At 43.0% G+C, this 24,999-nt stretch overlaps 1 protein-coding gene across 2 annotated transcripts in view; it reads right to left on the reverse strand.

Annotated features, from left to right (window-relative positions):
- The window catches only part of LOC116085393 (ubiquitin-conjugating enzyme E2 E2), a 280,270-nt gene extending 266,211 nt beyond the window's left edge, over positions 1 to 14,059 (reverse strand). Inside the window, exons 1-2 of one of the 2 annotated variants that reach the window (XM_031362970.1) lie at positions 13,937 to 14,059; positions 8,073 to 8,256 (exon numbers count right to left, since the gene is read on the reverse strand). In XM_031362970.1, the coding sequence (XP_031218830.1) occupies positions 8,073 to 8,248 (176 nt within the window). In that variant the 5' untranslated portion in view covers positions 8,249 to 8,256; positions 13,937 to 14,059. Of the gene's footprint in view, positions 1 to 8,072; positions 8,257 to 13,373; positions 13,560 to 13,936 lie in introns of those variants that run through there. The other variant, XM_031362969.1, reaches the window with a different exon arrangement.
- Positions 14,060 to 24,999: the final 10,940 nt, after the last annotated feature.

The following is a 24,999-nucleotide window of genomic DNA, read 5'->3' on the forward strand; positions in this document are numbered from 1 at the left end:
TCTCTGCCTTTCTTTGTCTCTACTCCCTCTACTCCCTCCCCAGGCCCTGAATAAACTCTATTCTATACTTTACCTTCATGTAGCTGGTACCTGGGGGGAGTGGGGGGAGGGATGCCTGGGCATGGGTCATCAGAAGCACCCTCTTCCTCCACACCTTACTGTGTGTCCACCAAACATATTCCTTCTTCCTTATCTTTTTATAAAACACAACACCCAGTACCACCAAAAAATAAAAATTAATGAATAAAAGATTCAAGGGCAGAAAAAAAATAAATAAAAATCCCCCCCCCAAAAAAAAACTCTTGTAAGAAAATCATAAATGAAGTATGAAGGAAACTTAAGTGCAATCTAATTTTAATCAAATAGCATCTTATGTGATCTATATGTCTATATGTTCTAACTTGATTCACACATGCTGTTCATATCACCATTGACCTGCCACAACTGTAAACTGGTTTTCAGTGCACAGAGATAGGTTGTAGCTGGACTGTTTAGGTATCACGGATGTTGGCCCTTGAAGATGTAAAACTAACTACAGCTAATACATCTGAACCTTGAGGGCTCAGCTGCGGGAGCACTCTTGGTTCCTAGCACCCAACACCAACAAGGTGGCTCACAAACATCTGTCACTCCAGTTTCCAAGGATCTGATACCCTAATCTGGCCTCCCGAAAAGAAGCAAAACTTAAACGTATAAAATAAAAATCAATAATCTTAAAACAAACAAAACAAAAAACAGCTACAGGTCAATGTGGGTTAGCACAAAATAAATCACACAGTGAAACTATTAATATCTCCGTTTTTCAAAGAGAAGACCAATAAATACTAAAGAAGTGGGATGAAAATAAAAGTTTAAATATCTTCTTTAGAGTATAAAGAAAATCAATAATGATTCTTTTAATTAAAAAGGGAGGTAAACTAATCCTAATAGTTTAGAGCAAAGTGTCAAATGTATTATTTAAATAATATATTATTTAATTAATAAAACAATTATGTATAATTAAGTATAAAATAAGTATGTTTAGAGTGACACACACACACACACACACACACACACACAAAGAACAACAGAAAAGTTAAAACCATAGACATCTACACGGTTTCTTCAGAAATTGTCAGGACTAAGACTGGAGAGATAGCTCACAGGTTAAGAACACTAGCTGCTCTTCCAGAAGGACTCCTCATTCGATTCCCAGCAATCACTTGACAGCTCAAAACTGTCTATGACTCCAACCCAGGGGATCTGATGGCCTTTTGGGGACCCCCTCTAGCACTAGGCATGCTTGTGGCATACTGACAAACATGCAGGCAAATTACTCATACACACAAAATAAAAATAAATATTAAAAAGAAATTAAAACTGCTGGGACTATCTGTGAAAGAGGGATGGCCAAAAAAGTATTGCTCCCCATTAAAAAGGAAAGTCCCCGCCATAGGTGATTTGTTTTGAGAGATACTTATTTTGATTTTAGTTATGTACATGCATGTCTATCTGTGTAAGTTCATGCACAGGTGTGCAGGGCCCTACGGAGAGGATGGTATCTAATCCGTTACAGATACCATCAAGTTACAGTTGGTTGTAAGCTGTTTTGTGTATGTGTGTGTGCTGAGAACCGAATATGGATGTTTTCAGAAGCAGCTCAAGCTTTTCATCTTTGATCCATCTTTCCCGCTCCTGGGGGACATTTATACACTGTTTTTAAAATTAGAAAAAAAGAAACATTCAAAGAGCACCCTTAACCAACCAAAGATGCTGTATCTCAGACAGAAGACAGTTATGCAGCCAGTTGACCCTGAGCTCATACTCCAAAGTGCTAAGATTACAAGTTTGTAACAGCTGGAAACCAGTTAATCTAAAAGAACTTTATTGGGATTTTCAAATACCCAATTTGAAAATACCAAAAAAAAAGTATTTAATAAATCATAATTTCCTGTTATAGAATTCCCCAAAAGAACCCACACTTCTCTCCCAGGCACCATGGTTCCAAATTACTCATTTCAAAAAGTAATTTCCTGATAAATTCTATATCTCTAAGCAATAAGCCAATGCATTACAATATATTTTGAACTACTGTTACCTAAGCAAGGCTGTTTCTCTAGACAGAAAGGATTATACAAAGAATTGCCATTTAAATAATTGTAAGGTGTCCTGCTGAATTAAATGACAGCAATCCAATTCTAAAATTCTCCAAAAACTGTAATCGTGGTATGTATTACATTTCTGTCTTGAATAAGGAAGACAGCTAGTACTGTCCCTAGGTTAAGGAAAAAAATGAAAAAGTATCAATACTTCACCCTTAAAGTGTACCTGTCACAGGAGGATCTTAGGCCACTAGGAGTAAATTAAGACCCTCACAGGCTGCAGCACTTGGGAGAGTGGGCCCTGTGCCTTGACTGGGCAGCAGAGTGGAGCTGGCTCTGGAGGTGTGGGTGCAGGAGAGCCAGCCCAGAGTGCATGAGAGCTGGAGAGCTGGCCCTGCCTCCTGCCAATGGTGGAACTGCATGGCCTAGCCAGAGCAGTGCTGGACAGCTCACCCTGGTGTTGTGGATAAGGGAGGACTGGTATACTGAGCAGCTCGGCTATCTTTCAGGCCCAGATCTAGGGCTCTGAGTTGGCCCACCCTAAAATCTTTATCATCTGAGAATCACCAGGATGCAGGAAAGGGCCAGTCCTGCTGATCCAAAGCTGCAAGATCTCCATGACACAGGGCAACAACAAGATAACCAGAGGAGTCCTGGTAGGACCCAATATTGATGGTATCACAGAAGCCAGAATCCTCAAACCAGAGACCAATGAATGACTCACTGTAATGAACATCCAAAAGTATGTGGACAGAGGGATATAGTGTGGGACACACTATGACATACTACAGCTTCCATGATGAGATGTTTTTCTATGTTTGTGTGTGTGTGTGTGTGTGTGTGTGTGTGTGTGTTTTATTTTGGAGGGCAGTTGCAAAAGCAAAGTTCAGATATGAGGGAAGAGGGAGGTAAACACAACAGGGGTGCATAGTAGAAAACTCACAAAAAAAATCAATAAAATATTTAAAATAAATAAATAAATAACACCCCCCCCAAGTGAATTAAACAAATCACACAGAATTCTCGGTTACTACTTTATCTGTCCTCATTTACAGGATAAGACTGATTACTATATGCAAGCAAGAAGAAAGAATGAGACACTTATATTCTAAGGCAAATTAAAAGGTGGCTTTTTAACAGAGAATTGTTTTAGTCATAAACCATCAAGATAACTGACTGTATTTCCAATTCCCATCATCCAATATGACATAATACATGATTCAGTGATACAGTTAGTAAATGCACATACTTCCCTAGAGAGTCCAAAGCAATGTTCAACTGTTTGCCTGTTTACCTGACAACATAAAGCTGTGTCACAGGAGTGCACGATCCAAGCACAGTCTGTGAGACTACTGATGCTAAAAAAAAAGGGGGGGGATGCAAAGGAAGTGTTTATCAGTCATAATTTATTCAGACTCAATTGGATGGGAGGTATATGGACACACTTCAGAAAAATGAAGCAGTGCACGTGTGCAACACACACAACCTCTCACGTAGGTCTCAGCACAGCAAGAACACATGTGGGCATGAAGTAGCGGGAGCTAGAACTTTAGCCTAGCCACTAAGACCTTTCTTTACACTTGTACTTTCCCTCCCTCCCTCACCCATCCCTCCCTCCCTCCCTCCCTTGTCTTCTTCTTCCTCCTAATGCTTTGTTTTAGACAAACTCTCACTGTGTAGCCCTAGATGGCCTTGACCTCACAGAGATCCATCCACCTGCCTCCCAAAGATGAACCTTATTTTTATTTTTGTGTATGCTGTGTTGAAGAGGCCAGCTGAGGATGTCAACTCCCCTGAAGCTGGAGCTACAGGTGGTTGTGAGCAGCCTGGTGTGGGTGCTGGGACTCTCTTAACTGCTGAGCAATCTTTCCAGTTCCCGCATCTAGACTTTCTATATCCCCACAGCCTGTATGCCTTAAGACACATCAGCACTCCTAACCAACTAAACATTTTGTTCCCAGAAATTCTCAAGAAAGCATCACATTAATTTTATTGCATATTTTAACAACAAAATAGTTTCTAAAAAAAAAAACTTTCCATTTCATATAAGCCTAGAATTTAATTCTGAATGCTGATAAGTACCACACACCTGTCATTTTAAGAGACTACTGATTGAAGACACATCATCAATTAAGTGCATCAACTGTAAAATGCTTGCAGACTCCAAAACATTAAAAAGCTTTTAAATATACACTTCAAGAAAAAAACCACAGTCACTAAAAGCAAACTTCGATGAGGCCATCATAGAACAGAAAACCACACTGGAACTGCTGAAATCCACCTTTCAGCCTAACGAAACCATGACGTTGAAAACCAAATAAGTTGGCACTTCACCAAAATCCCAGTAACATTACAATATCAACTCTGAGAAAAACTAATTTGAGATAAATCTGATTTCAAATTCATTATCAAAATATCGATGTGATAGAGGCAAATTCAATTCAATGAGGACCTCATAATAAATGTTTTATGGAGCTGACTAGTAATTTAATCAGAAGTACACGTTTGTCACTTTAGACATCAGATAAATGTCCAACTACATATCTGCAAATATCACAGAGCAGTGTAGGTACTGTAAGAGAAGCAAGTGAGGTAGGAACACTCCAGGCTTTAAGATAAAACTGTTCTCAAAGGGAAGCGCATCACAGATGTTCCCTTCCCTCTTGACTCTAAGAGAGACAAAAGTTTAGGCTACTGTTTCAATACTTAACTGTTTTGCAATACCTCAGAAATGAGACATTTTAAGGAAACATTGTTAAAATACATTAATTCTACAATTATAGTAGATTTATTATAGTAATTATTAATCCAACAATCCTAGCATTACAATTCCCTTAGTAATTGAGCCCCTAAGTGAAAAGCACTTTACCTGAGTTACTACAAAATGGATTAATTACTGCATCCGAGTAGCCCTAGCGACAACACTAAGTTCCCCAGGTTAACGGCAGCCTCACTGTGTCAATGTTTGCACTAAATGGAACTGAAGGATATCCTCACGGCAGTAAGTGGCAAAAAGTCTAACCGGTAGCGCCCATTTTCTAGAGCTTACAACAAGCAAAATACTTACAACATTCCAAATCACCACAGTGACAGAGAAAATTGAGTCAGCTGGGCATGCTAGCATACCTGCAATCCTAGCACCTGGGACACTGGCATCGGAGGCTCTCAGGTTCAGTGCCAGCCTGGGCTGTATGCTAAGTTTCTAGCCCACAGTCTGAGTCTATCTCAAGTACATCCCAACACGGAAACAAGAGGAAAATCCGACTGGAGACAATAAGTCCTCTTCAAGTCAGAGGGCTGCCAAGTATTAGAACCTAGGTACCAAGCGCAGCTTGTCTCCTGAGTGCAGCCTTTTACGGCTACTGCTTATCTCAGAGAATAATGGTGTTTAGAAAGACTTTTCATCTAAATATTGATTCTTCACTTCTCTAAAGTACAAATTAAAATTTTATTGTGAAACTCCGCTTCCCAAGACAAGCCTCATTCCTGCAACAAGCTCAGAGCTGTAGGACAGCAAGAAATGAGTGAGCTGGCTGCCCTGGGCAAGGGACAGTGCTGCTGTGTGAGAATGAAGGTGGGTCCTCTTTTCCTCCCATGATTCTCGATTTTCCCACATTCTTGGAACCTTGACAACAAATCTTACTTTTTTATTTAAGCCACTTAGCAAACAAGCAGCATTTTTACACACAAAACCCATAGTAAATGGGATCACATCCTGCCACCTATAAATCATCAGGGAACCTGAAAGACACGCATTGACCACAGGCTCAGCAGAATCATTGAGTGAAGAGACTGCATTCTCTGGGAAGCAGCTAAAAGATGCCTTTTTTTTTTTTTTTTTTAAGAGAAGCAAAAGATGCCTTTTACTGTAGTGATATTTGCATTACTTCCTACTGGGTGTCAAGCTGCTACTCCCCTGGACTAGGCACAGATAACCTCTCTACAGTCAGTTTTTCCCTTATTTGGAGATGTCTTCCTTCCACAGTTTATTCATAAAATCACTAAGGTGTGCTTTCTAAAGCATTGTGGTAAATGGATTAAAAGATGAACAGTGAACTTGAGAGGTCCACATTAAGCAGTACATCTTCCTTCAAAGGCAGAATCTGTGTAGACTTTTTTTTCTGTAGGGATGCTCCCAGCTAGATGAAAGAGAAATCTCTAGTGATTATCGATCACAGAAGAGTCAAGGACAGGGTCTGCTCCCCACACACCTGTCTAGCCCTCTCTTCTTTCTCCCCTTAGCTGAATGCCTGAAGCAGTCCTGAATCAGTAGCCCAGGGCTGGAAGATCTCAATTGAATAGTATTACCCATCCACCTCCCTAAACATTGTATTACTCCACTCCCGATCTTTCTTATCCACCCTGCCTCAGCCCTACTTGGCAGGAGCAGGTCACTTTATGTTGTGCCACAGGAAGAGAGAGAGATCACTGTGCCAAGTCTCCTTGGACATGGGATATAATAGCATAAAGAAACAGAAGCATTTTTCCTGCCCTATCACATTCCAGTCATCTTTAAACTGGTGAATATCTGGAACTGTCTGACTTCATGTAATTCCCTCAATAGTGGTAAGAGATCCTGGCAAGGAAAAAGTGAATGTTCAGGAGGCGTACACAGGGACAGGTATGACTGTGGTCCAAAACATTTGTAGTGCATGCTACCAGCAGGCTGGACATCCTACATGTAGCTGGCTTAAATGGCTTGGTGACCAGTCACCATAGCTCTCACCAGAGGGCCTGCAAAGGTTCGTCCTAGGCCTGTGCACAGGACTAAGTTGGAAGGACACACAGTTTTTGTTTTTGCAGGAAAGGAGTTCCATAATTCATATCATCCAATGGCTCATAAAGCTGTCATCCAACATTCGGAGAGTTCCCAGTACCTAGTTACATGCAGTGAAAAGAACGTTAAATTAACACCTACATATAGCTGCTAGCCCCACTTCTTACTTGCTATTTTTATTTTTAAAAAGGTATTAGAGAGTATAAAATCACAAGCAAATATGAGTCCACTGAATCTAATCTGCCTTTCAAATTATCTTCCAAGCACCAGGCTATAATGTAACGCTATCAAAGCAGATTCCCTCTAAGCCCGTCGACATGCCAATCACTGTAAGAGGTTAAAGTAGAGAGAGAGCATCATCCAAGTGCCTCCTTCCAGATCTATCTGTCTTCTAGGGAAAGAGGAAACCTGCGTCAAGAGCAACCCTCCCCCACCCCCACCTAATGTAATGAAATCAAGATGCATTAATATTAGCATTTCTGACCTTACCATCAGGGAGATTAGATACTAAATTATCACTTAATAATTACTTCAACAGATTGTGCGTGTGTGTCCATGTGCATGTATGTGTTAGCCACAGAGGTTCTCCTCCTTATCGCTCCCTGTTTGTCTTGGTTTGGTTTTCGTTATTGCTGAGATAACGATCTCTTCACTAAACTGGGAGCTTATTGACTGGACAAGATTTGATTGCCAGTGAGCTATTAATAGCCCACCTGTGTCCAGCATACACATACACACTCACACACACCACACACACATACACACACACATAAACCTCTGCTCAGAGCGCTGGGGTTACAGATGTGCCTGCCATTCCCAGTTTGTATATGGGTGGTACTAATCTAAACTCAGCAATAAGCACTTTTCTCATTGAGCCATCACACCCACTCCCCATTCCTAGTCAAGAGATTCTCAAGGCCAGTTCTGTGTCACTGAGCATATAGTCATGATCAAATAACCATAAATCAAATCATACCTTTATAATGTTCTGCCCACATTTTTCTACCAAAATATAAATATATAATACACTACAAGTGCCAATTTTATAATATGCCATGACTTTAAAAAAGTTTTCACAATTAAGAAACACATTTTTAAAAGAACACATCATATAAAAGAGGAGAAAATCTATAAACCCTATGACCTCCAGTCCAGAAAATCAACTAAGTACAAGGAAAGGCATGCAAGTGAAGCGCCCGCCAGGGGCTGGCTACCTTTTGGCACTGGTTGACAGTTTCGCAGCTGTCTTGCTGGATATCTTCCCCTCCTTTTTCTTGGGCTGAACTTGCTCTCGCTCAGGTTCCTGCTGAACACTCTCCCGCTGATCTCCATCAGAACTTCCTCCGCTAGTGCTCGGACTGTCATCAACTCTCTGCGCCTCAGTGGACATCTTAGATCCTGGATTAAAGAATGACATGTCATTTACCCTGCTGTGGGAGGGACTACAGCAAGGTATGTCCAGAATGAAGAGAAAAGGAGCCTACAAAACAAAAGTAGAATTAGGTATAAAAATGAGAATTGCCCATTTATAGAACAAATAACTCTGGGGTTTGCCAAAACCTCTCTTCTCTGCATTCATGGAAAATTTAGATGCAAATGTTGGTAGCAATTTTATTCACAAGGCAAAAAGTAAAAACAATACAAATGTTCTCTAATTGATAGGTAAAGTGTGGTGCATCCACGTGACAACATACCTCAGCCACAAGAACAAACGAAGTCTGGCAACTGCATACTTCAGCAGGAAGATCTTGAATCTTTATGCTAAGTGAGAGAAGCCAGCCAGAAGGACCAGACTGTACCAGCTCATTTGGAAGGAATGTCCAGACAGGTACATCCATGGGAATGTAGGGACAGTACAGGAAAGTGTTTTCTAATGGGAAGGAAGTTTCCACTGAGTGATAATAATATTCTTAAATTAACTACTGCTTACAGTAGAAAAGCCTCAGAGTTGTTCCACTTTGCTTAACTCAGGTTCCTGGCATGATAGGCAGGTGCTCTACCATTGAGCTACCTGCAACCCCTAGACTCGGTTGGACACTTTAAGATGGTGAACTTGGGGCTGGAGGTGCAGTTTGGACAGTGTGCACACTCAGCAGAATTCAAGCTCCAGCATTTACAAAAGTGGAGGGGGTTACTTTTACAAGATAAACTATATCTCAAAAGAACTGGCACAAGATAAACCAGAAGGGGTTGGAGAGAGAGTTCAGGGGTTATGAACAGCGGCCACTCTTCCAGAGAAGCTGGAATCAACTCCTAGCACCCACGTGATGACTCACAATGGGCTGTGGCTCCAGTTCCAGGTGATATGACACCCTCTCTAGCCTCCCTGGACACCCAGCCACATATATGGTGCACAGACATACATACAATCAAACATCGATACACAGAATATAAAATAAATATTTTAAAAAGAGAGCTGGGGACAGAGAAAGGACTGAGAGCCTAATTTTCATAGGTACTGGGTGAAGCACTTCAAGCTCAGCGGTGAGATGTCCAGACAGGTAAAGACCTGCAAAGTGTACCTGACACGTCGGTGTCAAAAGGCACAGGGCTGAGAGACAGGGGTAGTGCCGCGCTAACATCCAGTCAATACATCCTCAGAGCTGAGCCAAGCTTAAAATCCTCTAAGCTGGGAAATTGGTTTAAGTAACCTTTGTGATAACAGAACAGAGACCATGTGATCTTAAATAAGAACTGAAGCTTAGGAGGGTGTGGGCACTGACCCAGCTCTACTAGGCAACCATGTTGCACAAGAGATAGAGAGTGTACTGAGACACTCAAGGATTCCTTTTTTCCCAGTCTGGAGGAAATCTCCCTAGAGGTTCATAATTCACTTGGTTTTGAGTTCATGCTCCTGGAGCAGCTTTGATGAGCAACTCAATTTCCTTAATACTCTGATACCTAGGTAACCGTTATAACCTAGAGAGCAGACACGAGAATGCACTGAGAGAGAAGCACAGCCCTTCTCCAATCTCCTTCCATCATAATGAAGCCCAGTTTGGTCCTTACTATCACAACCTGTATGACCTAACAAGCTGACAGACCTAGAACTTAACTGAAAAAAGTCACGCTCAGACACCACAGGGCCTCCAGCCTCCAGTAATCACCTTGAGTATTCTATAGCTACAGCTTAGACATGCCTTTGAAAAATGAGACTGCCTGTGACTAGAGCCACCACCACCACCGTCAAGAGTAAAACACACATACATGGGGGAGGGGAGAGAAAGAGAAAGAGTTTTATCCAAAGTCCTCTTGAAAAGGATCATTTTTGGTTACTCTTAAATGAAGGCTTTGAAATAAAACTGTTGTTGGCATGGTCAAGAGGAAGCCTCAGTACTCACAAAAACAGACACTTGAAACACAACTTATTACTATCATTACCTAGTTCAAAGGCATGACCCAGGAACTCTGATCAGCATTCATCATCATCGGTTCAACCTGGAGTTTGTTCAAAACCATGGTAGCTTTTCTAAATGCAGGCCTTTAACAGACTGAAAATTTTCTACAACAAGCTTATAAGACAACTATGCACAGCAAAGGATTGGAAGGATCAGGAAGCACAGCGATGAAGCATCAAAAGCCACCCCATGACATCACCACCCTCAATTCCTACTCCCTTTGTTCATGACAAACAGTGAGTCTGTCCAAATAGCCCTCACACACTTACAGGACACTGGGACTGCTCTCCCTCTCTCCTGTAAGTGGAGAGCATCATTCCCCGTGGCTTAGACACCTTTTATGAGCAATAAAGTCACTTAATAGAATACTGAAATTTTATGTCAGTATGTTTCATGTCTAGCTCTAAAAGTCTGTGTGTATTTCCTGGGTTTTCTTGTTTGACTTTAACATTCTCATTATTGGATTTAATATTTATATTCCTTTTCAGCTTGCTTCTTTGAGTTAAAATATACCTAAAGTTAAAAACCTTGTAAGTATGCTATAGCATGCTAGATAAGCAGGTGTAAAGGCAGGGAAACAGAAAGAAGCATTCCTAGGATTAGATGCTCTCAAGGCAGGACACTGTGGGCAAACTTTTAAGAGATGTGAAATCAGTGAGAAACTGTTCTATGTAACCTAAACCTGAGGCAACCCATCACATGGTAAACACAAGAACTGCAGAAAAGTAGCTGCCTTACTGTGTTGGGTCAGTCGTGAAGTGCATACTTTTTTCAACACTCTTTATGTACACACCTAAGAACGTGTAAACTATATAATTACTGAATAGACTATTCAATGATGTAATAGGGCATAATCTGAAACTGAAATTTCCTTAACTACTTCAGAATATCAGAAGATTAAACTACTAAAACTACTACTGAAGGTCTGGGGGTATGGCTCAGTTCTACAGCACTTGCCAAGCATATATGTGAAGGCCTGGGCTCAACCAGAACACTTCCCTAGAAAGCATTTAAATGGGTAAATAGAAGTATAATTTCTATAGTTTTACAGTTTAAAAAAGTTATTTCTATTTTTGATCTAAGATACCTTATCTGATCCAAATCTTTACCCACAAACGACAAATCCTAAGGACACTGATAAGCATTATAAAACCATTTATAAACAAAGGTTCTGTGATATCTCCTTTTCAAATGTCAAGAGTTAAGAGACTCTCTGCTGAGTGTTTTCTGAATCCTTGATTACAGAAAAAAGAGGACAACGTAATTGTGTATTCTGGCACAATTAATTCTTATGAGAGGATATCCTCTATAGATCACTCAAATGAACTATGTATAAAATTGGTGTCTTGTGTCTCTAAGCTAAAAATGAGTTAAGTCCCTGAATTATAACTTCTACATATTACCTTTACTGGCATTTTAAAATTAATTCCTAAAGAGCTAATTCCCTAAACTAGAAGGAAGCTAAATTCCAGGGATCTAAACACAAACACATCCTCCAATGGCCATTTCAAAGATCTTAAGACACTTAAAGTGGTATTTTTACTTCAGATTCAAAGTAAACCTTAGTTCCTAACTAAACATAAGCACATTACATTTAAGAATTTAAACACACTCATTTTCTAAGCTTTATTGACTATGCGCTTTGTGATGTCATCAGGCTCTGGAAACTCCCAGCACATGGTGAGTGAAAGTTGCCTGTTTCAGAAAAACTAAAGGATCTGGCTACAAGTCCCACAGATGAAACCAACAGGACTCAAGCCCGCATTACTATTCAAATCATCAAATGTCACGATTTTTAAAAACTCACAAAAGCAAGTGTTCATTTGTGCAGCTACAACACGAAAATGTAAAAACTTGTCATTGGCATCCCAGTTTTTCTACTTGAGATTTCTGAACTTTTCCAAAGCATGAGATATTTTATATCATACGCTGAACCTGTAGCGCTATCCAGCTTTCCAAGTGACTGAAAAGATATTTATTCGGAAAATAAAAGTGAAGCACCTGATTGGGGGAAGTGCTGTGCCCTAAGGGAAAGAGCTCAAGGTATGACATATGAAAACACTCCATCTTCATCATCGCCCACAAACGAAACTGCAAAGCCCCCAGGAGCATCCTGACTGTCTGAGTAAAGACAAATATTTAGATTCCCAAGATTCAGACTCGATTATTGCATTTCTAGAGCGTGCTTTTCAAAATCCAAGGATTTAAAACTAAGACGAGCTTTTAAAAATCTTTCCGAACAGTAAGGTAATCAGAGGTAAGTCCTAGCACATTCTTTTGTACTTTAAAATGGAAATACTCGAGTAGACCCTCAAAATTACACAATACAGGGTTGGAGGATAAGAGTCTTGCAAACCAGCAAATGGGTCCAAGAGCTGCCACCAAGCCCCGGGTGATGATGTCTCTCTAATGCGGCCTTAATTTCCTTTAGGGAAGATGGATGGGGAATTTCTGGTTAGTCGTGGAAAAAGAGACACAAGAAGCCAGGCTTTATGTTCATTAGAATTGAAAAAGGGCAAATGGATCAAAACATTAGGAGCGAAGAGGGGGTGGGTGGGGGTGGGGGACAGGGGTAATCCAGTTTCCAATCAGGCCAGTGGGGGCTGCAGAGAAGCCAGAGGAAAACCGGCTTCGGAGCCAAACTGTGCCAAGCACCAGGCATTACAAAAGATCAGTGTGACGACCCACACCCCGGGGCAACAAGCACACACCCAGCCGGTACTCCCGGGCGGACCCTCGCCCGCTCCCACACCTCGTGTAGCAATTATGCAATTAGGGAAGAGCTCGGGACAGCCGGGCACTTTGCACCGCGACATCCATCCTGGACTTTGCCGAGACTTAGTTCCTGGCTGCGGTGGGCGCGGGAGGGGAGGGGAGAGGTCCTCGAGGGCGAAGAAGGGCCACACTCTGCGGGAGGGGGGAGGGGCGCGCGGGCCCCAGCGGGCACGCGCAGGGCCAGGGAGGCCTGCGGGGCCGCGGGCGCGCGCCCGAGCCGAGGCCGCGGCGGGGGCGGGGATCTCGCCGGGCTGCCCCTCGCCGCGTGGGGTCCCCGCGCGCCCCACGCCGCGGCTCCGGCCGCGGCCACGCCCGCCCGCCCACCCGCCCGCACCTACTCACCTCGCGGCACCGCCCGCGCTCCAGCCGCGGCTCGGACGCCGAGTCCCCGGAGTGAAGCCGCCGCCTCCGCGAGCCGCCGCCGCCGCCGCCGCCGCCGCCGCCGCCCGCCGTCCGCGCGCGCCCCCTCCCAAGCGCGCGCTCGCCCTGCCCGCCCTGAGAGCCCCGCGACAGCGCGAGCCCCACGTCGGCCTCGCGGTGCCGCGCCCGCGAGCCCGCGACGCGCTTTAGCCCCGCCCCCGCCGGCGCGTGCCCGCGCGGGGACCCGTGAGGTGCGCGCGCAAAAGTAAAGTGACAGCTGAGTCCCGGGCTGGGCTGGCCGGGGCAACCGGCGGGTTAGGGCGAAGGGAGAGGGAGGAGGGAAATCGAGGCTGGACGGCGGCGGGAAGGGAGGGACGCGAGGACCTTGACGAGCGCACGCATTAAAGGGACACGCGGGCTAAGGGGTGGGGGTGCGCTTCAGGAGAGTGCAGTGCGGCAGACCGGGGTGAGGGGTAGGGAGAAATTCCCCCCCCCACACACACACCCACCGTGCACCCACCAGCTCGTGCTTGCGCAGGACCCACCTGCACCGCAGTTGGAAAACTTCGCGTGGACCCCGGGTGAAATCACACTTTACCCCATAACTGCTGCAGGAAAGGTCCTGCTGTGCCTTGTCCTATCCAGGAATGCTAGCTGCCACCCCGGGAGGCTGGGGAGGGCGGGGCGGGACGAAGGGTGCAGCACTACCGGAGCGAGTGGGAGGCTGCCACTGTGCCTGAAAGACCCGTGTGTGGGATAGTAGCCATGCTGTGGGTGGCCTGAGGAATATAAGGTTTCCCTGTCATTGTAGCCCAAAATAGCCACTTAAGACAAAACAAACAAACAAAAAACTGCACATGATTCGTTAACTCAGCACCCGTGAACTCACTTCACCAACACACACACACACACACACACACACACACACACACACACCTTCAGCCTATCATAACAGCTGAGATCTAGGGCTACTCTTAACTTGTGTGAGGATTCCTGGGAGTGGTTGAGCCAATGCAGTAGTCCTGCCCAGGAGAAAGGACTGAAGACAGACCTCCATTCCAGGTATGGTCCAAGTCACTTGAACAGTGCTAGCCAATACATAGGAAACCATGGGAAACCCAGCCTTCTAGGTGCCATAGGCCACCATGGGAATGTGAAGCTCTGAGTCAATCAAACAGCCTAAAGAACTAGTGCAAAAGGACCCCGGAGACTAGAGCAATAAGAGCCCCATAACCTGTATCTGGAACAGAAAATGCTTTCACGAAATGCATTCTTCAAGAACTGACTTTTAACTAATTTATGTCACTGAAAACTGCCCAAAGCAGCTAGTAATGTCTAGCCTGGAACTCACTTCTGAGAAAAAATAACAGCACCTTTGTCCTTAGGAATGTCAGCTCAAGAATGTGTGGGGGGTGGTGAGAAATGGGTTAAACCTGGTTTTCTGGTTTGTGTGGCCACTTACATCTGTCTCATGGTGTATTAGGAGATGTAGTACTATATTAGTATAAATGCATCATATTTAGAATATGATCAAATACAGCATTTCATAGACAGTCTTAAGTGTGTTCTTCCCTCATAAAATCTTTGCCTATTCCCATTCCCTGATTATGGTTCAAGAATACAGAAATAGCAAAACCTTGGCTGTGTTTTGAAACCCTTTAAAAATTGTTTTGTTTTGATGCTGGGATTTGACCCAGGACTTCAAGAGACTAAGCAGGCATAGAAGTTCTGCCACTGAACTCTACATCCTGCTTCTGGTAGCCAACGCTTCTGTGTGCATGCTGTTGGTTTACAATGAATGTTTCACAAGAAAGCACCCCTCTGCCCAAGCCACTGTCAAGTCGTTGTAGTTCTGTCACACTGGCAGTGGGGGCATGGGGATGCAGTGATGTCCACCCAGGGGATAGAATTGAAGAGCTTCGTTGTCATATTGTTGAAGCTGTACTTCAGTAGCATTTTGTCGATCTGCAGATGTTTATCTGACATTTTACAAAATTCTAAACAGGACTATAAGTCTGATTCACCCTTATCATCCATTCTAGGCATACTAAATATTGTGGGCCAGGCTCTTGTTTATCGAGTCTAGGTAGTAAGGATATAACTATAAATGAGGAGGAAAGACGGTCCTCACAGAGCTACCTTGTTCTTACCCTTGTCAGTTTCACACTCCACATTCAATCATTAGTGAATTCTGCTGATCTTGTTGTCCAAAATATCTGCTGATCATTATTTCAGAAAGCAATGACCAGTCAAACCCCAGGCTTATGTACTTTATAACAATGAGTGTCAATTACAAAAATGTGACATCTCTAACACAACCCCTACACCCCAAGACCTGGGTCTTGGAAGTCTAAGGAAGTCTAAGGAAGATGATGAAGCCAAAGAATGCTTTTAGGAACTAGAAGACATGGAGGGCTGCAGCAAAGCAACATCTCGAGGACAAAGTAGGGATGTGGCACCTATAGACTCGCAAGTGTGCTTGTCTGCATAGAACCACAGCAATCAAGATGTCAATATAGATGGGGGTGGGCTCACAAGTCCTACCTCCAGGTGAACAGCTACAGGAATTCAAGGCCTTCTTAGGGAGGCCTAGTTTTCTTCAGGGACAAGAAAGGTTGCCCAAACCCAAATGTTCAGTTCTACATCCATATTCATACATAAGCAAGTCAGTAGTCTGCCTTTGTGAGTGAATTACAGAAGGGGAGGACATAAATTGGAGATTTGAGACTGGGATATGGGTGGAGACAGGGAAGGATTTAGAGAAGGCAGGAAGTAGGATATGATGAAAATACACTGAACTCATACAGCAAATTCTCAAAGCAAAGCCCTCAAGAAATGTCTGCTGAAATGTCTATGTCTTCTCATCCCTAGTTACTGCTAATTCCCTGGTTCGGGCAACTGTGGATTGTGGAGTCAGTGGAAGCCTCAACTGTTCTTTCCACTCCCTATACTCTCAACAAACACAGGATGCGGGGGGAAGAGAGAGAGAGAGAGAGAGAGAGAGAGAGAGAGAGAGAGAGAGAGAGAGAGAGAGAGAGAGAGAGAGAGAGAGAGAGAGGAAGAGAGAGAGGAAGAGACAGACAAAAAGACAGAAACAGAGATGGAGAAATGTGAATTTTTAAAACAGAATAACAGGACAGGGTTGTGGTCTCAATACTCAGAAGACAAGGGCAGGAAGATACCAAACTGAAGCCTTCTCTGGGGAAAAACAAAAATAAAACACTAAAACATGGTTATGTATGTCTCTCCTCCTCTCAAAAATGCCCCTGGCTTTGCATCTTGCAGCAAGAGCAGTCTTCTCCTGGTAGCTACACTCCCTCCTCTTCCTCCTCCGCCTTCTTCTTCTCCTTACTCCTCTTCCTGTTGTCCCCAGCAAGTCTTTCAGACTTTTATACTCATTATTGCTTATTCCCAGAACCTCCCTCCTGCAGAACTTTCTTTTCTTCTGTGCTTTATTTTGTCCATCATGATCACGTGGCATAGTCTTACTTGCTTTAGTCTCGTAATCCTTTCCACCCTACTCTCACCTATAATCAAGTACCTTTCGAAAAAAGGTTTAGTTTGCTAGGCTCACTGCTATATACATTCAGTAAGTACTGGTTAAGTGAGGGAAATTGACAACTTGCCATTGTTGTAATAACTTCTATAATAATAAATAGTGATTACAGTGTTTTTAATTTGTGCAAGACAAAGTTCTAAGCATGTTGCCTGCACCGGGTCACAACCCTACGTGGCTTGGTTTCATTTGACCAGCCCTGCTGTCCAGATGAGAATTAGAGATGCTGAGATGCCAATTATCCAGTGACTTGCCCACAGTCAGCACTGGATTTGAAAAACAGCAATTTGGCTTGGGTTCCGTGTTTCTGAACTTCAGGATACCTTACTATGAATCTATGTTACATGTTCATGGCTCTTCCCAGTTCCTGGAGACTCAGGCTTACTCTCCAAGACAAACAGCTCACTGACTTTATGTTTGCAGTTCCATTACTTCCTTCAGTGGTTGCTGAGGTTTGGTCTGTTGCTATGTATTGTAATGCTAAGTGCAGGCTCTTGAGGCCTGGCTTCCCCCAAAACAAGAGAGTCCACATGTAGACCCAAGTGATGCTATGTTACCTTGCCCCCACGTTACTTCTGATTGGTGAATAATGATGCCTACAGCCTATAGCTGGGCAGAATTAAGATAGGCAAAGCTTGTTGTTCTCAAGCTTGGGGTCAGAGGAGACTACTAGAGAAGAGAGAAGAAGATGGAGAGAGGAGAAAGACATCATGGGTTAGGAGTCAAGAAAGCATGACCATGAAGGCTGGCTAATTGGAGTTAAGAGCAGCCCAGATGAAACATAGTAAGTAATAACCTGGGTTATTGATAGGAAATGGATTTTAGTAATAGCATAGGGTATAGATATCTGCCCAGCCTTAGAGCTAATAAAGGCCTATTATAAATATAAAGGTGTGTGTGTCTTTTATCCAAGAACTGAATGATCAAAGTTGGGGAAGGTGCTCCGGATTGGGATTAAAAATATTTAACAAGTAGTCATGAACTTACTCTTCCTTCCTACATTCCTTGTCTCTGAGCTTTAATATGGATTTACTTCCCAGAAGAATTGGCAAGTAGGGATGTTCTCAAGGCCCCTCTAAATTTAACACAGAAAAGCTCAAGAGAATGTAGACTCACTGTTTCCCATTTTGGGTGAGTGATAGGAACATTTCTATGGGAGTACCAAGACTAGATTTCAGCAGAAGGTATCACAGTGTGGCTCCTTGACTGGTGAACCTCCTTTCTTACTAGGCACCTAAGAGAAGGGGTTATGAAGTATTAGATTCTACTCCTGGGGGGGGGGTCCATAGTGTTAGCTTGGATTTATTTAGTGATTAGAACACTCGGATTGGGTGAGGTGGCACACACCTGTTATTCCAGCACTTAGAAGGTTGAGGTACAAGGATCATGAATTTGTCTAGCTGGCAAAATCCTGTCTCAGAGAACCACAGACTGGGGATTGTAACTCTGTAGTAGGCACATGTAATCACCAAGGATATTTTAGATGTTAAAGAAGTGATAACACAAACTTTTTAAAATGATGGCTGATACCTGTAGTGTAATATATCGGGGATGGGGGGCTGAGGCAGGAGGATTCCCATGACTTAGAAACCAGCAGGGCTACACAGTGAGTTCCAACACCAGCCTCCATGAGATGACTCAACAGGTATTGACACTTGCAGCAACAGCCTGGTGACATGAGTTCTATCCCCAACACCTACATAAAGATGGAAGGAGAGAACCAACTCTACAAAGTTGTCAGCTGACTTCCACATGCTGCCTGTGGCATGATGCCTTCCCATCATCATGAACACACACAATAGTGAATAAACAAATTTGTAAAGATTTAAAAAGATACGAATATCCAACAGTGACTTCTCCAGCCCCTAGTCTCTACAATGCTTCTAACCAAGCCCTGTCTCTGACATTTCTTCTGTCTTTCCCCCTCCATATCTTTATCTCAGGGTTGAGATGATACTGAAAATTATGCTGGTCACGACTGGGCTTAGTTTATAAAAGACGTTAGATTCACATTTCAGTGTGCATAGCACCCCTACTCTCCTTCTGCCCTCCCTTTTCCCTCCCACTTTGCTTCCTTCTTCCTTCTCATTTTTGCCCAGATTCTCTCTCATCTCTCATTTTGTTAGAAGCCACCTGCTGTCTTGTAAGCAGCCTTGTTGAGAAGCTAGTGTGGCCAGAAACTCAACTGCAAAAGCAATCTCTGAAGCAGACCCTCTACCCTCAATCAAGGGTTCATCTGAAGAAGCCCTGGCCATCTTATATAAAACCTCATAAAAGACCTTGAACCAGGAACACTCAGCTATATCCCTCCTGACCCTTCTGTAACAAATGTGTGTTGTTTTTAGCCACTATGTTTTGAGGGAAGTTAGCTATGCAGCAGTAGATTATATGCCATGTTCTCCTCTTTCATGTTGGTGTTGTTGCCCTCAGTCTTTTGTGTCAGAGATCCTTCAGATGTGGTAGGTCAATCACAGCAAGTAATCTCATTCTCGCTAAATGGACTGGTATCCCCAACATCTCAGAAACAAGGATGAAGGGGCTTGTGCATGTCCTAAGATGTGTCTAAAGATTCTCCAAGGGAGCTGAGGCTGTGGATAGATAGAAGGGAAAATGGTTCTCAGAAATAAAAAAGGAAGGAAGGAAAATCTTATTCTAAGATAGACGGCCAAAGCAAGGAGCACTGAGTTAGCAGGCAGCAGGCAGATCTTTGTTGAGCAATGAGGTTGGAGATGAGGTCATCTTTGGGATTCTTATTATAACATTGTTAGTTTAATAAATAAAACTGCCTTCAACCTAGAAAACCTCCCACAGGGAACAATGGCATGGGGTGGAAAACCTGCATTGGGTTGAGGAGTGCAGAGATACTCCAGGATGGCTGTCTGCATCCATTAGCCTGGCTCCTGGGTTGGATGGCTGTCTGCATCCATCAGCCTGGCTCCTGGGTTCTCCTACCTTACTGTGTAGATCCTGGGCCTTTAGCTTAACTTCTCACATCTCCCATTCATCCCCTAAAAATAAGACTTTTCTTAATATCTCATTCCTGTACATAGTAAGAGAGCTAATTAAAGGAGACTACAGGAAGCCCCTAGACTGGAACTTGAAGCAATATGAGAAGCCTTAGCATGTTGATAGGTGTGAGATCATGCCCCACTCCTCCCCAGAATTTAGAGTCATCCATCTTACATAACTTTCTTTAATGTGAAATGCCCTCCATAAGCTCATGTGATTGTACATTTGTCTCTAGTCAGTGACACTATTTTGAAAGGTTGTGAAATTCTTAGGAGATGGTGCCTGGATAGAGAAAGTTATACAGGAAATAATGCTTGAAGTTTTATAGACAGTCTACTTCCTGTGCACTCTCTGCCTCTTGACTGAGGATTCTGTAACTGGCTTCCTCACACTTAGCACCCTGCTTAACCTGCCATTTTGAACTTGGTCCCCTCAAATCATAGGCCAAAACAACACTCCCCCAGTTGATTCTCAGCAGGCATCTGGTCACAGTCCCAGGAAGTATAAACACACTTGTACTCAGTCTTGTGAATGGCTTCACAGAGTCAACTGTGACTGCTGGGAATCCCTCGAGCTCTTTGTTTGTTTGTTTGTTTGTCTTTTGGTTTTTTTTTTGTTTTTTTGAGACAGGGTTTCTCTGTATAGCCCTGGCTGTCCTGGAACTCACTCTGTAGACCAGGCTGGCCTGCCTCTGCCTCCCAAGTGCTGGGATTAAAGGCCACCACTGTCCAGCCCTTGAGCTCTTTTTACAGTGACAACTCAATACCTTGTCTGTTTTCCTGTCTCTGGTTTAGTGGAAAGGAGACATGACCCACAAGATTGTGAAGAGACTGAACATATCTTGCCCCCCCCCCCCAGTTAGGTCCTTTTTTACCTATGGCCTGTGGAAATAAGTTTTCCAGCTTGAAAAAAAGTCATAAATTTCACCTCTTCCAGAAACTCTTGATTGAATCACAAAATTGTGTATCAGTGGGAAAAACAGAGGTATTAATGACAAATTATGTACTTTTATCCCAAGAACATAGGGACTTTGCCAAACCCTTTCGTGGAATTGGTGAGGGAATGAAGAAAGAACAGACAGACAAGACAAGGTGGCCCAGGCATTCTGTGAGAGCCTACTACATGTATGGAAGACCACAGCACCCTGGAAGCTCACTGTTTATTACACGGGCTGAACACAGAGGCAGGGATATTGCGTAGAGAAAATAAGAAAGTAGGGTTGACAGCACACAGCTTGATCAAGAAGTAAGCTTAGTTAGTCTCAGTGGGATTACTCTCTGCAGGGGATCCATCTTCAGGTACTATCTAGTGGGAGAAAGCTATGACAGGTATTTTCTTCACATGCTCTTACTATCTGAACATGGACCAGAGAAGAACTTTTCCATCTCTTTGAGCTTTAGTGCAGGGTGAGGGAACTTTGCAATTTTTCACATAGGCCAGAAGCTATGGGTTTTTATCATCAACACATTGTTAGGATTTCACTCACAAGAAGCTTCCTCCACTCCCCTCAGAACTTATTGTCCATAAAAGAGTTCACATGAGGGACTGGTGAGATGGCTCATTGGCTGAAGGGGTTTGTCACCAAGCCTGATGACCTGAGTTCCATTCCAACTAAAGAACAGACTCCTATAAGTTGCCCTCTGACCCTCACAGAGGCACTATGGCATATGCCCACTTACGCCCACACACTTTTTAAATCTATGTGGATTTGTTTCTGAAATTATGTTCCCACTGGGGTGGTAAAAACAATGGAATGGGTTCCTTTCAAATTACTGGCATTTTTGTGCAGAAGACAGCCTCTGCCACCACCACCAGTCTCCCACCCCATTGTTGAAAATAGATCCCAGGGCCATGTACATCCTAGGTAAATGCTGTGACTCTGAGACACAGCTCTAGCCGTAACGTTTTCTTTTCAGCAAGCATTTACTTTATTAAATAAGAGAAATTTGTTACATAAACATGTTTACATTTATATCTAGAGCTTTTCCTGGCACTGTCATGAATAATAATTAGTCCAAGCATGGTTGAATACACACTACAACCTCATTTCATATTACATTTAATAGCTTGTTTAACAAACTTTTTCCCCCACACAACACACATTCAACATTCCCAACATGTCCCACGTTTTTTGTTCCTAATTCTAATATTAAGCTGAATTGTGCATAAACATGCCCTTATTTATTTGTGTTATATTAAACCACAGCCTGCCTCATACCTCCTCAGCTTTAGAGATTGTTCTGGGAATCTATTGCGATACAATCAATTATTCCAAAAGTTAGTGGTTAAAACAACAGCAATTTGTTTCTCATTAATTAAACTTTGGTTAAGGATGCACAGAAAGGGCAAAGTATCTCTGCTCTTCGCAATATCACATGAGGAGTTTTGACTGAAGGTGGGAGACCTGCCTTCCAGATGATTTGTTCATGTAGCTGGTAAAGATAGTGCAGGCTGGCGAGGGTCTCAGTGGGAGTTTCAATAGAGACCTCAGATCCTCCTCACTCGAATGTAGTCTGCTTGGCTTCCTCACAGCACTTCATCTCAAGGCAAGTATCTCAAGAAAAGCAAATTGAACAGGGAATGCTTTCTAGTGTAGGTCCACAAGCACACAGTGTCACTTCCCATATGCTGTCCACCAGAACATACTCAAGAATCCACCAAGACTGCATGAGAAGGGAATTCGATTTCTCCACTTGGTTGTGGAATGGGAAGCTTCTAGAAGGATTAATGGGACCAGGGAGATCATTGTGTCCTGTAAAACAAATTCTGATATAGATGTATTGTTTCCTATGTCTGTATCCTTTTTCTCTCTGCTTATGGAACCCAGGCCATCTTTCAGTGTTCTGAACAGATACTGCTTTCTGAAATGCTCTTCCAACAAAGAGTTAATCATCACATGGTGGTTAGCTTTGATTTTCAAATCAACACAACTTAGAATCATCTGGGAAGAAAGTCTCAATGAAGAAATATTTACATTTTGTGGGCCTGTGGGATTGTCTGTGGAAATACTTTAACTGCTGTGGGAAGAACCAACCCTCTGTGGGTGGTACCATCCTCTAGGCAGATGGCTTTCTGGCTTGTATAAGACTGGAGAAATCAAGCCGAGCACAAGCAAGCAAACCCCAGTGAGCATATCTGCTTTCACTGTTCTCTGTTCTGGCTGTGTATAATGTGACCTACTTAAAAGTTCCAACCTCCAGCCTCCCTCAGTGATAGACTGTATCCCAACCGTGGAAGACTGAAACTTTTTTCTCCCACTGTTGTTTTTGGATATTTAATCACAGCAACAAAAGTGAAACCACATCACACCATCTCTGCTGTGCCACCTGTGTTTCTCATGTATACCTGCGTTATTCTCCATTAAGTGATGCCTCGCAAAAGGGTGGCTTACGTCAAAATTAGGACCAGGAGTTCTGTAAGAGCAAGTGCTGCAAATCCTATGCACTGACTCCCCATTAGCTATGACCAATGTCAGCACCTGGGTGGTGAAGCTCTGGCATCTCTAGAGCAATTCAGTCCACAGACATCACTGCACTGCTGGGCTCTGCTCATACAGCTAGCTGAGCAGGATCCTTGCTCTTAGCTTAGTGCCAGTTGTCACCTGGAGCCTTACTGGAAAGATTCAACTTACATTTTTGCAAAAGACCCAATGGTCCACCATATAGTAAAGTTTGAGAAGTGTTACCTCAGAAGCACCTCTGTGGCTTACTTCTGAAGTGTCCAAGGCTTCATATCAATGAACCCAGTTGAAGCCCATGTCCCAGTTTCTTGATCATGCTCCAGGAAACACGACTATGGAATTTCCTTGCCTCATGTCTCCCTGAGAGCTTTTTCCATGACTCTTCCTAGTCGGGTTTTGATACGGATGTGAGGACACTTAACGATATTTTGTCTTCTAATCCATGAGTATGAAATATCTTTGCCCTTGTGTAGATCTCCCTTAATTTTTCTCAGTAATGTTTAGTAGTTTTCAGTGTATACGTCTTAAATATTTTCTTGTTAAATTTATTCTCAATGTTTTCTTCTCCACACTGTTATTATGACACAGTTATTTTCATAACTTAAACTTTCGAAGTCTATAAAAATACACTTTAATTTTGTATTGATCTGGTACACTTACTACAGTCATTTTAAGTTCTAGTAAAACTTTAAAGTTTTCACATAAAAATATGTCATCTAAGAATAAAGGATATTTTACTTCTTTCCAAATGAGTGCCCTTAATTTTTTAAAAGTTACTTTATTTTTTGTTTTGCACTAGCTATAGAAATTTCAGTAAAATGACTGAATAAAAGTGTTGAAAACAGCTGCTAGTGGTTGGGGCTAGAGTTTGGTGTTTCTGGATTTTTGGCCTCTTATGTAGAGAACTGAAAAGCAGGCCATGTGCCACAGAAACCAGAATACTGTGTTCGTATCCAAGAGATAGAGTGGATGCTAGAGGCAGATGTAGTGTGTAGCCAGGCAGTAGCATCATTAGTTGAAGCTATGCTAGGGCCTGGTTACTTTTTCAGGGCTTCCCCTCATGAGGTCAAGATGAGTTGGCTACTAAGATGTGTAGTTAGTTACTGAGGGGCATGGTTGGTTACAAAGGAGCGTGGCTTGAGTGAATCTCTCTTTTGACTGATAAATTATACCAATAAATAATCATTTCTCCACTGTGTATATCCATTCTCATTATGCATCGGATCTTAATCGTGTGCATGCTTAATTATGCATAGACAAAAGATGGTAAAAGATAGTAAATACCTGGAAATGTTGGGAATTTATTTGAATAGAAGCTGTGCAAATTTGAAACTAACAATCAGGTGTAGGAAAATATGCAGGTTTTCAGAGGTGGCAGTAAAGGAATGGACAAGAGGTTCAGAGGTTGCTGGGTGTATAGTTTGAAGATGGATATGTGTGCACAGCACATGCAGGTGTAGGAGTTCAGCTGCCAAGTGAATTGTTACAAGAAGGGAATATGCCAGGTTAAGCTAGCACTCTGTGCCTACCTTCTTCCTGAACTTGGGAAGAAAGCATAGTCTTTCATAGTGAAATATGATGTT

This window comes from Mastomys coucha, unplaced genomic scaffold (assembly GCF_008632895.1).
Source record: "Mastomys coucha isolate ucsf_1 unplaced genomic scaffold, UCSF_Mcou_1 pScaffold9, whole genome shotgun sequence".
Classification (NCBI taxonomy): domain Eukaryota; kingdom Metazoa; phylum Chordata; class Mammalia; order Rodentia; family Muridae; genus Mastomys; species Mastomys coucha.